This window comes from Sorex fumeus, unplaced genomic scaffold (assembly GCF_029834395.1).
Source record: "Sorex fumeus unplaced genomic scaffold, SorFum_2.1 ptg000151l, whole genome shotgun sequence".
Classification (NCBI taxonomy): domain Eukaryota; kingdom Metazoa; phylum Chordata; class Mammalia; order Eulipotyphla; family Soricidae; genus Sorex; species Sorex fumeus.
This window is the reverse complement of record NW_026606208.1, coordinates 2,934,756-2,949,226: the sequence shown is the minus strand read 5'-3', so window position 1 is coordinate 2,949,226 and position 14,471 is coordinate 2,934,756. Positions and strand designations below refer to the sequence as shown.

The 14,471-nt window shown below is 41.8% G+C and overlaps 1 protein-coding gene across 1 annotated transcript in view; it reads left to right on the top strand.

Annotated features, from left to right (window-relative positions):
• The window catches only part of PIGN (phosphatidylinositol glycan anchor biosynthesis class N), a 121,359-nt gene that overhangs the window by 12,679 nt on the left and 94,209 nt on the right, over positions 1–14,471 (top strand). The window contains exons 6-10 of the mRNA XM_056106954.1: positions 574–680; positions 4,006–4,130; positions 6,260–6,390; positions 7,627–7,743; positions 8,580–8,620. Of these exons, the coding sequence (XP_055962929.1) occupies positions 574–680; positions 4,006–4,130; positions 6,260–6,390; positions 7,627–7,743; positions 8,580–8,620 (521 nt within the window). The remainder of the gene's footprint in view (positions 1–573; positions 681–4,005; positions 4,131–6,259; positions 6,391–7,626; positions 7,744–8,579; positions 8,621–14,471) is intronic.

Below are 14,471 nucleotides of genomic sequence, written 5' to 3'. Positions count from 1 at the left end.
AAGATTGTATCATATAAGAGTATTTTATGTGAAATTTTTATAAATAATTATATAAGCATAACAATTTTATTTCTCCTTCAAGCTACCAGTAAGAATATTTTGGGATAAATTTATTATACTGAGAAAATATGCATATTCCATGAATAAGAGTAGTGAAATATTTGAGTTTTCTTCTTGTTTTAGTAAGTTTTGTAAGCAAAATGACCTTGTCTAGTTTAGAATGCACAAAAGTTGCAAAAAAACTTTAAATAGTTTAATCATTACCTAGAGACAAAACCAATTAACTGTTATGTTGTGCTATCGTATATGTTAGTTTTGTGACTTACGAGGTTAAATAGCTTACATGCATTATATCAATTAGGTAAGAATATTTTACTGTGACAACAATGAAAAAAAGTGCTAAAAATTTGTAACACGTAAGATAAATAATTGTTATGTATTCCTCTCATCTTTCTCCTCCTCATTACAAAATATTTTGTGATAAATCCTGGTTACAAATAACACTAAAGAGCTATTTCATGTTTTGATGGTTAGAAAGACTATTACAGTGTTTTCCCCAACTTTTCTTCTCAGGTGCTAGTGGAAACCATGTGTTTATGGATGGTTATGCCTCTCGCAGTGAGGATTTTGGTGCCAGTGACGCAGCGCACCTGGATACCTGGGTTTTTAATACTTTTAAGGTGTGTATACTTGAGCGATTCAACGCTCACGTGTCCTAAAGTACGAGATACTGATCAGCAAATGCATCTTAGTCTTCTTTTGTACCTGCATGAACTTGAATATTTAATATTATGACACAACATTTTAAAAAGACTTTTAAGAAATTAAAGATTCCACAATAACCAATTAGTAGAAAATTTTGAAACATAGTTTCAAAAGGAGCCTTTCAGAACTTTCAGAATTCTGTTTCTGACAGTAAAATGAGGCCTCGTCAATAGTGGTTGGACTATAAAGACACGCAAAAGCCTTTTGACATGTGTGCTGAAGAGCTAGATGCACTAATGGTAGCACACAATAGATGTTTACAATTGTACTTGCCAGAAAAATATCAGCAAAATAAGCACCGTAGCACTCTCTTCCCGTTGTTCATCGATTTGCTCAAGCGGGCCCAGTAACGTCTCCGTTGTGAGACTTGTTGTTACTATGTTTGGCATATCCAGTACATCACGGGGAGCTTGCCAGGATTTGCCTTGAGGGCAAGATACTCTTTTTTTTTTTTTTTTTTTTTTTGCTTTTTGGGTCACACCTGGCGATGCACAGGGGTTACTCCTGGTTCTGCACTCAGGAATCACCCCTGGCGGTGCTCAGGGGACCATATGGGATGCTGGGAATCGAACCCAGGTCAGCTGCATGCAAGGCAGACGCCCTACCCGCTGTGCTATTGCTCCAGCCCCCACGGGCGAGATACTCTTGAGTAGCTTGCTGGGCTCTCCGAGAGGGGCAGAGGAATCGAATGCAAGGCAAACGCTCTACCCCGCTGTGCTATTACTCCATCAAAATAAACAAATGAGCAAATTTTTAATAATAAGATGAGTTTTCTTACTGAGGGTTTTTTTTTTGTTGTTGTTTTGTTTTTTGTTTTTGGCTGGAGCGATAGCACAGCGGGTAGGGCGTTCGCCTTACAAGCGGCCAACATGGCCGACCCGAGTTCGAGTCCTCCGCCCCTCTCGGAGAGCCCGGCAAGCTACCGAGAGTATTCGATATGCCAGACACAGTAACAACAAAGTCTCCAATGGAGACGTTACTGGGCCTGCTCGAGGAAATCGACGATCAACGGGAGGGCCTTTACCTTTACCTTTTGTTTTTGAGATTGTTGGGCCACATCTGAGTGTGATTAAGGGTTCCTCTTGGCTCTTTGCTTAGGAATCACTGGTGACTCAGGGTACCTTATGCAGTGCTGTGAATTAAACTAGGGTCAGTTACATAAAAGACAAATGCCTTCTCTACTCTATCTCTAGTCCTGGGCATTTTGATCTCTGAATGACTATTATGACAGATTTGCTAGGTCTCCAAAAGAATCTATATTTTCAAAAATTGTGTGAAAGTCTGAAATCTGGACTTTTTTTCCCCCAATTCAGTGTTTACAACTCCAAATGATAATTTACGATTCGTCAGTTGTAAGAAACATGTCTTGCTTAATTCAAAACCCTGATAAAACAGAGCTTATCAAAGAATAGATGAACACAGGTGGGACTTGTAAGATCATACAGTATGCCCAGGACTGAACCCCGGTCAGCTGCATAGAAGACAGTCACCCAACCCACTGTACTCTCTCTTGGCCCCTAATAGAAATATTTTCTATCTTGAAGATAATGGACATAATGCCTGAAGTAGATAATTGATGCAGTCAGAATGGCCAGAGAGGTTCCAAATTTTGTTAAGAGCTGGTCTCTGCAATTTCTCTTTCATCCTCAGTGCATGCTTTTTATCTTCAATATCTTTTTGTCTAAGAGGGCCAAAAGTTTCATCCATTTCTTTAAAGAATAAGGAATAAAAAAGAAAGCATCTCTTTTACTAAAATAAAATTTTTTTTTCTTTTTTGGCTTTTTGGTCACACCCGGTGATGCTCAGGGCTTACTCCTGGTAGTGCTCGGGAACCATATGGGATGCTGGGAATTGAACCCAAGTCTGCTATGTGCAAGGCAAACGCTCTTCCCACTGTGCTATGGCTGTGGCCTGTAAAATGATGCATTTCTAAAAACCTTAATTCCCATATAGCCTTTAACTGAGATGTTTGACTTAAATTCTGGTAACCCTACTTCCCAAATGCGGGTCAGGATATATATTTGATTTGTTTTTGATCTATTCCAGTAGTGCTCAGGGTTTATTCCTGGCTCTGTGTTCAGGAATCTTAATGGTGGTGCACTGGGGACCATATCAGTTTTGGGGCTCAAACTAGAAATCACCACATGCAAGGCAAGTGTCTTAACCTCTGTACTAAATTTCCAACCTCAGAAATACGTGCATTGACACCTCCCATATAATCAGAGGATGGGGAGAAAGAGACAGCACAATGGGTAAGATGCTTGCCTTGCATGTGGCTGACTGGGTTCGATCCCTGACATATTGTAAGGGCTTCTGAGCCCACCAGGGGTGATGCCTGAGTGCAGAGGCTCAAGAGTAATCCCTGAGCACCACCATGTGTGGCCCCCAAACAAATCAGAAGATTTTACTTAGAATGGGAGAATGTACCTTGGTGTTCTCATCCTGCAGTCTGTAATGATCATGATTTATTCTAAACATTTGCTGAGTACAGAAATGAACAAATAACTTTGAGAAGAAGAGGCTAGGAAAAAGTAGAGGTCGGTAAGAGTAAGAATATTAAATATTGAGGGAAGATTTTGATAAGAGCTAAATTAAGAGGGCTAGTAGCAACAGTTGTGTTTTATCATTTCAAAATACTTTCAGAGACGGCTGCTTCTTGTTCTCCTGCCTGTTACAGCCCTAATCCAAGCATGACTCTCCTTTGAAACATTACAGCTAGCTCTTAATTCTTTACCCTAAGATTAGAAACTGTTCTTCACATTGTGATAGAAAATTTTCACTTCAATGAAAAATAATTTTCAAATTACATTTAATGCATAATTTAGCTCTTATCAAAATTTTCTTTAGTCTCTTGGACTATTAGAATCATGGTTGTTGACGTTATGAAATCTTCACGAAAACAAAGTCTTCTTTCTTCTTTTTATTTTTATTAAGGCACCATTATTTGCAGAGTTATTCATAGTACAGTTTCAGGTATACAATAAGATTTTCTTTCTAAATTTTTTTTCCGGAGGGAAGGGCACTAATTTTAACAGAAAATAGTGGGTTTCTTATTTTGTTATTTGAGATTAGATTTTGTAGGGATTCTAATAATAATCACTTTGTGTTAGTAAATCCTGAGGATAGCTGTAAACAAAATAAGGTAGTTTCATTTTAATATGTACAAACTTAGTCAGTGCATTAATCTGCATTATTTTAAAAATAAATGAATTAATTTTTTAAAATATTTGTTTCCTGTAGGAATTCTTTCATTCTGCCAAAAAGAATCAGTCTTTGCTTTCTCAACTAAATGAAGAGAAAATAGTTTTTTTCTTACATTTGGTGGGAATAGATACAAATGGACATGCTCACCGGCCATCGTCAAGGTAATTTCTTGGTGGGCGGGGGTTTGGGTCACCCTGTAGTTCTGAGAAAGGGGTGCTCCCTTGGCTCTCTGTGCAGTGGGTTGCTGGCCGGGGTGCTAGGGAGCCTCACAGGGCCTAGGACCCGAGCAGGATCAGGAATGTGCCAGTAAAGTGCCTTAGTCTGTGTCCTGTCTCACTGGCTCCCACGGAGATTCCAGTGCACTTCGGAACCTTAGTTAGGAGGAGGGGGGATGGGGGGGAAGGATTTCTTGTATTTCAGGGATACAAAACTGTTCAGTTTGAACTTTCTAAAGATTGTGTTTAGTTTATAATGATCACAACGGAATTTGTATTTCAAATAACTCAGGAGTAGAACTCACGTGTATGAGCTGTAATACGATTTAGTAGCATAAATCTTGTGTAAAGTGGCCAGAATTCGTATTAATAAAAATGAATTATATTCTGTACATATGCTGATGACAGAGAAAAACCATATTTTAGACATATTTTAGTAAATCTTTGAAAGTATCTTATGGTGCTGGTACTTCTGTCACAAACCCACACGTTTTCTATTCTATGTGCTTTCTATTTACTCATTATTGTATGTAGCAAATAGTTGTATAATACCTTGCATATTAAGCTTCAGTAGTATTCCTTATATAGAGTAGCAAACATTTGATTATTCTAGAGCACAGAAAGAGAAAAAAATTCAAGTTATACCTTTATTCCTTATTGGTAATTAGTTGATTTTAGTCTACCTTTTTATATAGTTGTAAGGTCTATGCGCTAGTTACCAATAATGAAAGCTTCATGTTCTTTTTCTTTATTGTAATACACTGATTAAGTGCTATAATCCACCCCCGGACCACTGTGTTCAACAGAATGGAAAGCTTGTCCCATATGATTTGTTCAGACATTATATTGTCTTATAATCATATTATCTTTTATATCCCAGACACTCTAAGGGATGCAAATAATTAATAGTAAGCAGTGCTAGCTACCATTAAGAAGGGAATGAACTTGAAAGTCACCATTATCACATTGGAGAGTTAAAAAGCATCCGTTGAAATGTATTTGCTAATTAGTAACACTGTAGCACTGTCCTCCCTTCAGTTTGCTGGGGTGGACACCAGTAATGTCTCCATTGCGAGACTTGTTGTTGCTGTTTTTGGCCTATGGAATACTTCACGGGGAGCTTGCCAGGCTTTGCCATGCGGGAGGGATACTCTCAGTAGCTTGCTGGGCTCTCCGAGAGGGGCGAAGGAATCGAACCCAGCTCAGCTGGGCTGGCTGCATGCAAGGCAACGGCCCTACCGCTGTGCTAGTGCTCCAGCCCTTGCTAATTAGTAACCTCTTTAAATTCATTTCTGAAAGCAATTTCAGATTCTTTTGTTGTGCTTTCTTTTGTGTTTGGACCACACTCCGCGGTGCTCAAGGCTTATCCTGGCTTTGAGGGATCACAACTGGTGGTCTGAGGGTGTGGGGGGAACCATATGGGGTGTTGGGGACGAAGCCTTGGGCAGATTTGTGTAAGGCAAACACCTCCCTGCTGTATGATCTCTCCAGCCCCAATTTTACATTCTTTTGCTTCGTTTTAAAGAAAACATTTTTTTGGGCTGAAGCAATAGCACCGCAGGTAGGGCGTTTGCCTTGCACGCAGCTGACCCGGGTTCGATTCCCAGCATCCCATATGGTCCCCTGCCGCCAGGGGTAATTCCTGAGTGCAGAACCAGGAGTAACCCCTGTGCATTGCTGGGTGTGACCCCCCCACCCCAAAAAAAAGAAAGAAAGATAACATTTTTTTCAAGAGCTAAAGAGTTTTGGGGCTGGAGCAATAGCACAGCAGGTAGGGCGTTTGCCTTGCACGTGCCCGACCCGGGTTTGATTCCCAGCATGCCATATGGTCCCCTGAGCACTGCCAGGGGTGGTTCCTGAGTGCAGAGCCAGGAGTAACCCCTGTGCGTCGCCAGGTGTGACCCCCCCCCCAAAAAAAAAGAGCTAAAGAGTTTTGATAAAATATTGAAGATGAAATCTTAATGTATTCTAGGAATTATTGTTTGAATATCATGCTGAATAAATTGTATTTTTCCCTATTATTTTGCTCAGATTTTCCATTTCTTTTTACTTTTTTTTAATTTCTTTTTAAACAGGGAATATAAAGACAATATTAGAAAGGTTGATGAAGGAGTAAAAGAAATCGTATCCCTCTTAAATAATTTTTATGGAAATGATGCGAAAACAGCATTTGTCTTTACCTCTGATCATGGAATGACAGCATGGGGTTAGTCTGTGTTTTCTTTGTGCTTATAATTAAAATAGAGGCAAATATAGCTCCAGATATCATATGTTGAAGTGGTAAGATGGTTCAGTACATGCAAAAGTTCTGTCTAGCACATAATTGCATGCCTAAAATGTTAGTATAAAATGAACTGAGAATATAGAGTTATACAGAGAAGTTTTTACAACTATAAAAGAAATCTTTTTTTTTTTCAAATGAGAAACTATAAAAAAATGAGTGGAGAAGAAAGCAAAAAATACCTAATATTATATATGATGGCAAAGGTTGCTCAAGTTCAGGTGGTTTTATCAAAGGACCCGGGATCACTGGAAATCTCTGGGTGAACCTGACCTTCCTAGAGGCCCCCAGGATAAATACAGTGTTAACGCGGAGAACAAAATAAGACCACCGGTAGGTTTGGCTCCTCAGATCACAGAGCTGAATTGTACTGAACTGATATGATTTGGCCTTTACTTTCAGCTGGAGAGGAAGGAAGGAAGGAAGGGAGGGAGGGAGGGAGGGAGGGTGAGAGGGAAAAAGGGAGGGAGGGAGAAGGAGGGAAGGAAAAAAGGGAGGGAGGGAGGGAGGAAAGGAAGGAAGGAAGGAAGGAAGGAAGGAAGGAAGGGTGAGAGGGAAAAAGGGAGGGAGGGAGGAAGGAGGGAAGGAAGAAAGGGAGGAAGGGAGGGAGGGAGGGAAGGAAGGAAGGAAGGAAGGAAGGAAGGGAGGGAGGGAGGGAGGGAGAGAGGGAAAAAGGGAGGGAGGGAGGAAGGAGGGAAGGAAGAAAGGGAGGAAGGGAGGGAAGGAAGGAAGGAAGGAAGGAAGGAAGGAAGAAGAAATTTCTGTATTCTCTCCAGGGGAAGGGAGGGAGGGAAGGACGGAGGGACGGAGGGACAGAGGGAGGGAGAAACTTCTGCATTCTCTCCAGGATAGAGCGGGCCTCAGCTCCTTCTCCAGTCTTGACCTACTCCCCCAAATGATTTTTCTTATTCATTAGCCTTCGTTGCTATTTTAGTGGCATTTCATCCTTATTTTATAGTTGTTAATATTCCTGTTGTTATTTAACCAATCACTAAACCTACTGTTTTTGTTTTTGCCTGTTGGTGCTGGGAAAAACCTTTGCAAACCTTTGGTAGTGTTGTAGTCAGAATTGGTTTGATATGGATCAACTCTCAAGTCAAACAATTGTTGAATGAATACTCATGAATAATTAGTTCTCTTTCTTTTTCCTTTCTTCTGTAGGTAGCCATGGAGCTGGTCATCCTTCAGAGACTTTAACCCCTTTTGTCGCTTGGGGAGCTGGAATCAAGTATCCCCAAACCGTGTCAGCCCAGGAATTTGATGACACATTTTTGAAAGGTATCGGTATTTAATTCTTTGTTTTTGAGCCACGCCCAAAGGTAGGGAGGGCTTACTCCTAGCTCTGTGCTCAGGGATCACTCCTAGCAGGACTCGGGAGACCGTCTGTGGTGCCGGAGATCAAAATAGGGTTGGCGGTTCAAGGCAGGCACCCTACCCACCATACTATCTCTCTGCCCCTAATTCTGTTTTTAAAAATTTCATTTAAGAGCTATGATCTATAGAGGTATTGATGATGAGTTTTAGACATATTGTATTTGTTCTAGCACCAAACCCACCACTGGTGTTCCCAGCATTGCTGACTCTGGTTTGGATGTTTAGCTGGACCACTGTCACTCACCAATGTTTAATTCTGCTTTCTTAAAAAATAAATGTAACATGTGAAAACAAGCCCAAAGTTTAGTTTAAGCCCAAAGTTTAGTTTCAAGTTAGAGTTTTCATTTTAATATTTGTGTCATCTGGCTGGAGTCACAGTACAGGGGTTCAAGGTCCCCAAGTACTGCTAGGGTCACCCTGAGCACCGACGCAGGAATAGCCTTCCAAGGACATCTGGGTTCGATACCTGACACCCCTTGTGGCCCGCCAAGGGTGATTCCTGAGTGCAGAGCTAGGAGCAACCCCTGAGCACTGCCGGGTATCTCCCTCTCCCCCCATCCTCTCCGCCCACACGCCCCCTAAAAAACCTCAGAAAAACAGTTCTTCCTTTTTAAGTACTCTTTTTGTTCGTTTTTGCATTAAAATCCAGTTTTCGATACTTTCGTTTGGAACTCATACAACTTATAATAACGTGTGACTTACTCTTTCTTCAATCATAAATCAACTTTTGTGTCTTTCAGAATGGAAGTTAGAGAAATGGAAGAGACAGGATATCAATCAGGTATTGATTTCAGTTTAATCTTGTTCAAATTGAATTCTAACTTCTGTAAGAAATTTAGGTGAAAAATCTGGGGGAAAATATAATAGTGATGATTAAAGGATTTTGAGGATTTTAACCTGAGAGTTTAGGTGTGTTTCCTTTAGATAGCAAATGGATGGATTTTCTTCCCTGATCCATCCAGCTACCCTTTGCTTTTTTAGAGGGAAGTTTATTTAGTCCAATGACATTTAGAAAGATTATTGATATAAAGGGCTTTGTTGCCTGTGTGTGTGTGTGTGTTTGTGTGTGTGTGAGAAAGAGAGAGAAAGAGAGAGAGAGAGAGAGAGAGAGAGAGAGAGAGAGAGAGAGATCCAGTTGTTTTTGCAAGACTCTTTTTTTATGAGTCCTTTGAGTAAGTCTTTCAGGATTGGTTTAGTTGTTGCAAATGCTGCCAGCTCTTGTTTGTCTGAAAAGGTTCTTATCCCTCCCTCAAATCTAAATGACAGCTCTGCAGAGCAGGCTAGGCTAGAAGCTTCTTTTCAGTCAGAACTTTGAAAATGTTATTCTACTCTTTCCTGGCTTGTCGGATGTCACATGTAAGGTCCGCTATGATTCTTAATGTGTTTTTTCCCCCTTATATTCGAGGGTTTTCTTCTCTTGCTCCTTTAGGTGATCTGTCTTTGTCTTTCGAGTTTACCATTTTGATTACTGTGTGTCTTAGCGTTCTTCTGTTTAAGTCTGTTTTGTTTGGTGCTCTTTGAGCCTCCTGAGTCCGTGTGGGAGCGGCTCTCAAGATACCAGGAAAATTCTCAGTTATTACTTTTTGACCAGCTGTTCTTCCCCTTCCCTCTTTGTTCTTCTGGTGTTCCGGTGATTAGATTTTTTGTCTTGCTATTGTCTAGTAAGACTCTTAAATTCCCTACCATTCATTTACTTTTCTTTTTTCTTTTTAAAAATCTATTTTTTTATTTAATTTAATTTTGATAAAGTTGTTCATGATGATTTGTTACATTAATACTCCATCATCAGTCCCACCATCATTACACCTTCCCACCACCATTATTTTGAATTTTCCCAACCACCACCCGAGCCTGCCCCGCTAACCGGCCCTAAACAATTTATTTTGTATTTCTTGTTATGAGTATTCACTAAAAATAATCAAATAAAGATTTCTTTAGAAGAAAGTGTGTACGAATTGTTGTATCTCACCCTGGAGCCGTTAAAGAAGAGATCACTAGTAGAAGAGATTACTAACATGTTGTTACAGGCTGAGCCTTGCGTGCCAATATTTCCTTAATCGAGATTGGTTGCCTTCTGCTTTGTGTCTCATCAACCCTGGTGTGCTACTCCTGCTATATCAGCGGTGTAGAGTGTGAGATGTCACACTCCAGGAATTCAGTCTAAAGATAGCTTTGCAGAGTAGTGGACTCTAGGCTGGAACTTTTTTTTTTTCCAGTCAGTACTTTGGATTATGTCATTTCACTCTTTCCTGACTGGTAGGATGTCACATGGAAGTGTGGTGATATAAGCTGCAGTTAACTTTTTAACTGAATGGTGACCTTGGGGTCTGGAAGCATCTCTGAAGCTTGTTGATCTCTTTAGATTTTATTTATGAGTCTCTAGATCATGGGTTTGGAGATATTTGGCTGCCAGGGCTCTGTTTGGGTGGGCGGTAGGCTCACCTTCCCCTTCCAAGGTGCCCCAGATGAGACTCATAAATGTGGGGTCTGGAGGCATTGCTGAAGATTGTTGATCTCTTTCGAGATTTATCTGTGAGTCTTGAATCATGGCCGGTTAATGAGCTTATATGATGCCAGAGGCAGTCCATGGGCATGACTGCCAGGCTCCCAGAAGAACAGGGGGATGGGGACTTCTGTTTTAACTTCATCATTAGTGATGGCTAGTACTTTGTCTTCAGTATCTCCGATATGCTCCTCTGCATGTTGAGTTCTGTTACTGTGACTGGCTGATGTACGTTGGAACTTCTTCCATCGCATTTGTAAAAACTCTCTGATACCCTGGATCAGTTCATCTTTAAGTTGGCTGCAGTTTTCTTCCAGTGATTGTTCCATGGCCATTGTGTGGAGCATTGATTTGAGTCCCTCATCAATGAGGCTTGAGGGTTTATTTGATTGAGTTCAGTGACTTACCAAGACTTCTGTCTCTGTCTGCCAGAGCAGGTGAAATCTTTCTTTTCACCATTGTTCCTAAAGATTTGTGGGTGCTACGGTTTGAATTTAAGATGTCAGATATCTAAGGTCTGATCTAATTTGTTATTTTTGTGCTCTTCCGATGTTACTTCACTGGTCATGCTACATCCTTTTGTATAGAAGGGTTAAAATAGACATATTTGAGGAAAGGTATAACTCTTGAACTCGAACTCTTCAAGAAATCTTGAGATTGATAAGGATGAGGGGTTGCGATAATGTTTGGATGCTAATGCGTGGTTTGGGGTGAGAGTCTTTGGGAGGGGCTTCCTCAGTCTGGGGGACTCCATAAGGTCCCCACAGCAGAAGTCTTGGAGCAGACTGGGGGCTGGCACTCTCGATGCACCTGAATGACAAAAAACTGATTAAAGGATTTTAAAAAACATTTAAGTTACCAAAGGAAATCCCTTCAGTGTAAATATTTTAATCAGATTAATCTTTCTATTAACAATATATATAAAAAAAAGCTTGAAGTAAAACTGAAAGTGGAAGCCTTCCTCTAAATAACACTGGTGAATTAAAGAACTGGTATGTAAATTGAAATGGGCATGCCTGTTAAAATTCTGTGATTTCTTGTCATGGTTGTCTTGCTTAGTTACTTTAAGTACAGATCTAATAAAACCCCTTTCAGAGTTCTTTTCTAAAGTATGTCAGTTATTGTTTCCTTTTTATTAAAACTCAATTCTGCCCAGGATCCTGACATTTGCGATGGGGAAAAGGTGACAGAAGTATAAATTGATCAGCCAGAAATTGTTTTATGGATTGAGGTTCTGTGAATTGCAGTACTATAAACAATGGGTTTCCTGTGTACGCAATTCCAAAACACCACACCCACCCCTCACCAGTGTGTCCACCTCCTCCCCTTTGCACCCCAGTTCTTCTCCCTTTCAAGACTCCCCCAGCCCCCCATACACCTGGAATGGTACAGCATATTGCGTGATTTTGTTCTTTCTTAAAGCTGCATCATATTCCATCACATGTATACACCACAACTCTGTTTGCACTCATCTGTGGTTGGGCTTTTGGGTTGTTTCCATATCTTGGCTCTTATACTAAGTCCTGTGATGAACGTGGGTGTGCATCTCTCCTTTCAAATTAATGCGTTAGTGTTTGGGGGATAAATGGTAAGAAGAATGGTTGCTTGGTGGTATAGGAGCTCTGCTCCTATTTTGTGGAGAGATCCCCGGATTGCTGGAGTGAGCCAGAAAGTTTTATATTAATAGAAAATACGCTGCCAACCTAGTCAACATAGACTGGTAGCATTCTCTCTAGCTGTGAAGCATGGCATTTTCATTGTTGACATTGGACTATATGAGCAGCCGTCAGTGCTGGAATATTTTATCCCCCGACCCCACAGATGACCTCTCAGGTTGTCTTTCCTGGCTTGTGGGTAAACCAAGATCTAGGGCAGTGTTTCCAGAAGAGTGGGGCCACCCCTGGAGCCACTGGCACAATCCAGGGGTGCAGCACTAATTGTGTGTGTGTGTGTGTGTGGCCAGGGTGGGGACAAACAGTTCCTTTCTGTTTGTTCATTTTAAAGAAGATAGATTTCTGGGAGAGGGCTGAGTGAGTTTTTCTTTTTATTCTTTTAAAATTATGTTTATTTTTTTAAAATTATTTTTTTAAATTATTTTTTATTTTATTTTAATTTTTCTGAAAAGGGCACAGTTGGCCAAGTAAGTTTGGGAACCTCTGGGGTCTTGTTTTCAAGCCTGTGGTCACAAAAACCTGTTCTTTCTTAGCATATTAGTCATGGTCTCCTCAGCATGAATGTGTATTAACCCTGTAATTGGAAAAAATGTAACAGTTTTGTTAGTTTATGATAAAAATCACTCTCTAAAGGCTAGTGACAATTTGAAGGCCATAAAACAAGAACCTATTATATATAGTCAGTCTGTCTCATAATCAGAAACTAATTATGGGTTTAATGGTTGCTCTCTCAAGTGCTCCTACTTCAGGTCTACGTTAGAATTTCAGTATCTGTTTGTTCCACCCACACTCTGTGTGTGTGTGTGTGTGTGTGTGTGTGTGTGTGTGTTTAAACATTGTGCAAACAGGAATGTTAAATCATTAATGATTGTGTCATGGATATATTGGGTGAGTAAAGGCAGACCCAACCACGTGCTGAGAAGTATCCAGTCTAGGTGAGTACTAATCAAACAAGTACTAATCAAATCATTAACAAATGAACAGGGAATTGGTGATCAGTAGGGCCAAACGTGAAGCTAATTAGAGCTCAGGGCGAATGTGTGGTCAGCAGAGGCTTGCTGAGAAATCGGGAATCGCTGTCAGGTGGGAACAGGCCAGGGCAGGAGGAGGCTTGGCAGGGGCCCGGGGATGGGGGCAGCACATGCACGGAGCACTGGGGTGAGTGCACGGGGCTTTAAATGAAAGTACTCCGCAGGAAGCGGGCCTTGAGAGTGATGGGGTGATGTGAGGCACGTGAGGTAGTTATTCAACCAGGGAGGCCGTGTGGGCTTGGGGGGCTAACCCTAAGAGCCTGTGGGGTTGTGAGAAACTTGAGAGTGACCTGAGGAGGGATTTTGTGGAAGAATATCGCTGACGTAGCACGAAGGGCCTAGAGAGAAGCCCGGCAGAGGGGCCCGGAGTGAGGCAGTTAGACCGCTGGAGTTCCCTGGTTCCTACGGGACCGTAGTTACTGGAGAGTCCAGGTGGAGGAGAGTGAGAGGACCGAGGCCCAGGCCGGCTCCAGTGTCCGGGGTGCCAAAGAAGAGTGTGGAGAGCAGGCACAGTGAGCGCGCTGCGGGACAGCTGTCACTCCCTGCAGGGCCCAGGTGCTCAGAACCGACTCGCTCAGTCTCCCTTATTCCTGCCACTCTGTGAAGCAGAAACTGAGGGGAAGCTGGGAGAAGGTTTGGGTGACATCTCGCGGTGCTCGTCGCGGCTTGCTCTTGGTTCTGTGCTCAGGAATCGCACCCGTGGTTCTCAGAAGATCCTATACAGGATCATATGCGATGCGGGGGATCGCACCAGGGTCAGCCTTGCGCAAGGCAAACACTTTAACCTCTGTACTCTCTCCGGCCTCCATACACGCACTCACAGATACACACAGAGACACAGATCTGAGTGTGCAAGGCGAGCACTGTAACCCCTGTGCTATCTCTCCAGCACCCCCCCCACAGATAAACACAAACATACACACGCATATCTGAGTGCACAAGGCAAACACTATAACCCCTGTACTATCTCTCCAGCCCCCCACCCCGCACCCACCGGCACAGATAAACACACACGCACACACACACACACGTCTGATATATCTGTGTGTGCAAGGCAAACACTTTAACCCCTGTGCTAGCTTTCCAGCCTCCATACACACGCAGATGAACACTCATACACACGCATGCACACACAGACATACACACATGCTTGCAAACATCTATCTCTCTCTTTGTGTATGTGTGTGTTTTATTTCGGAAGGCAGAAATTTTTTAAGTATCCTTTAAAAACTGATAAGCTGAGGCATGGGAAATGTTACAATTCCCCCTGGCTCAGAGATTTGCAAGGATTGGAAACTGGCATATAGACACTTTGCTGAGAACTTATATAATATACAAGTAATCAATGACTTTGGGGAAATGGAAGCATTAGCTCCCGGAGAGAGAATGTCTGTGGGATAACTCGGTGTCGCAGCAGGTCAGAGG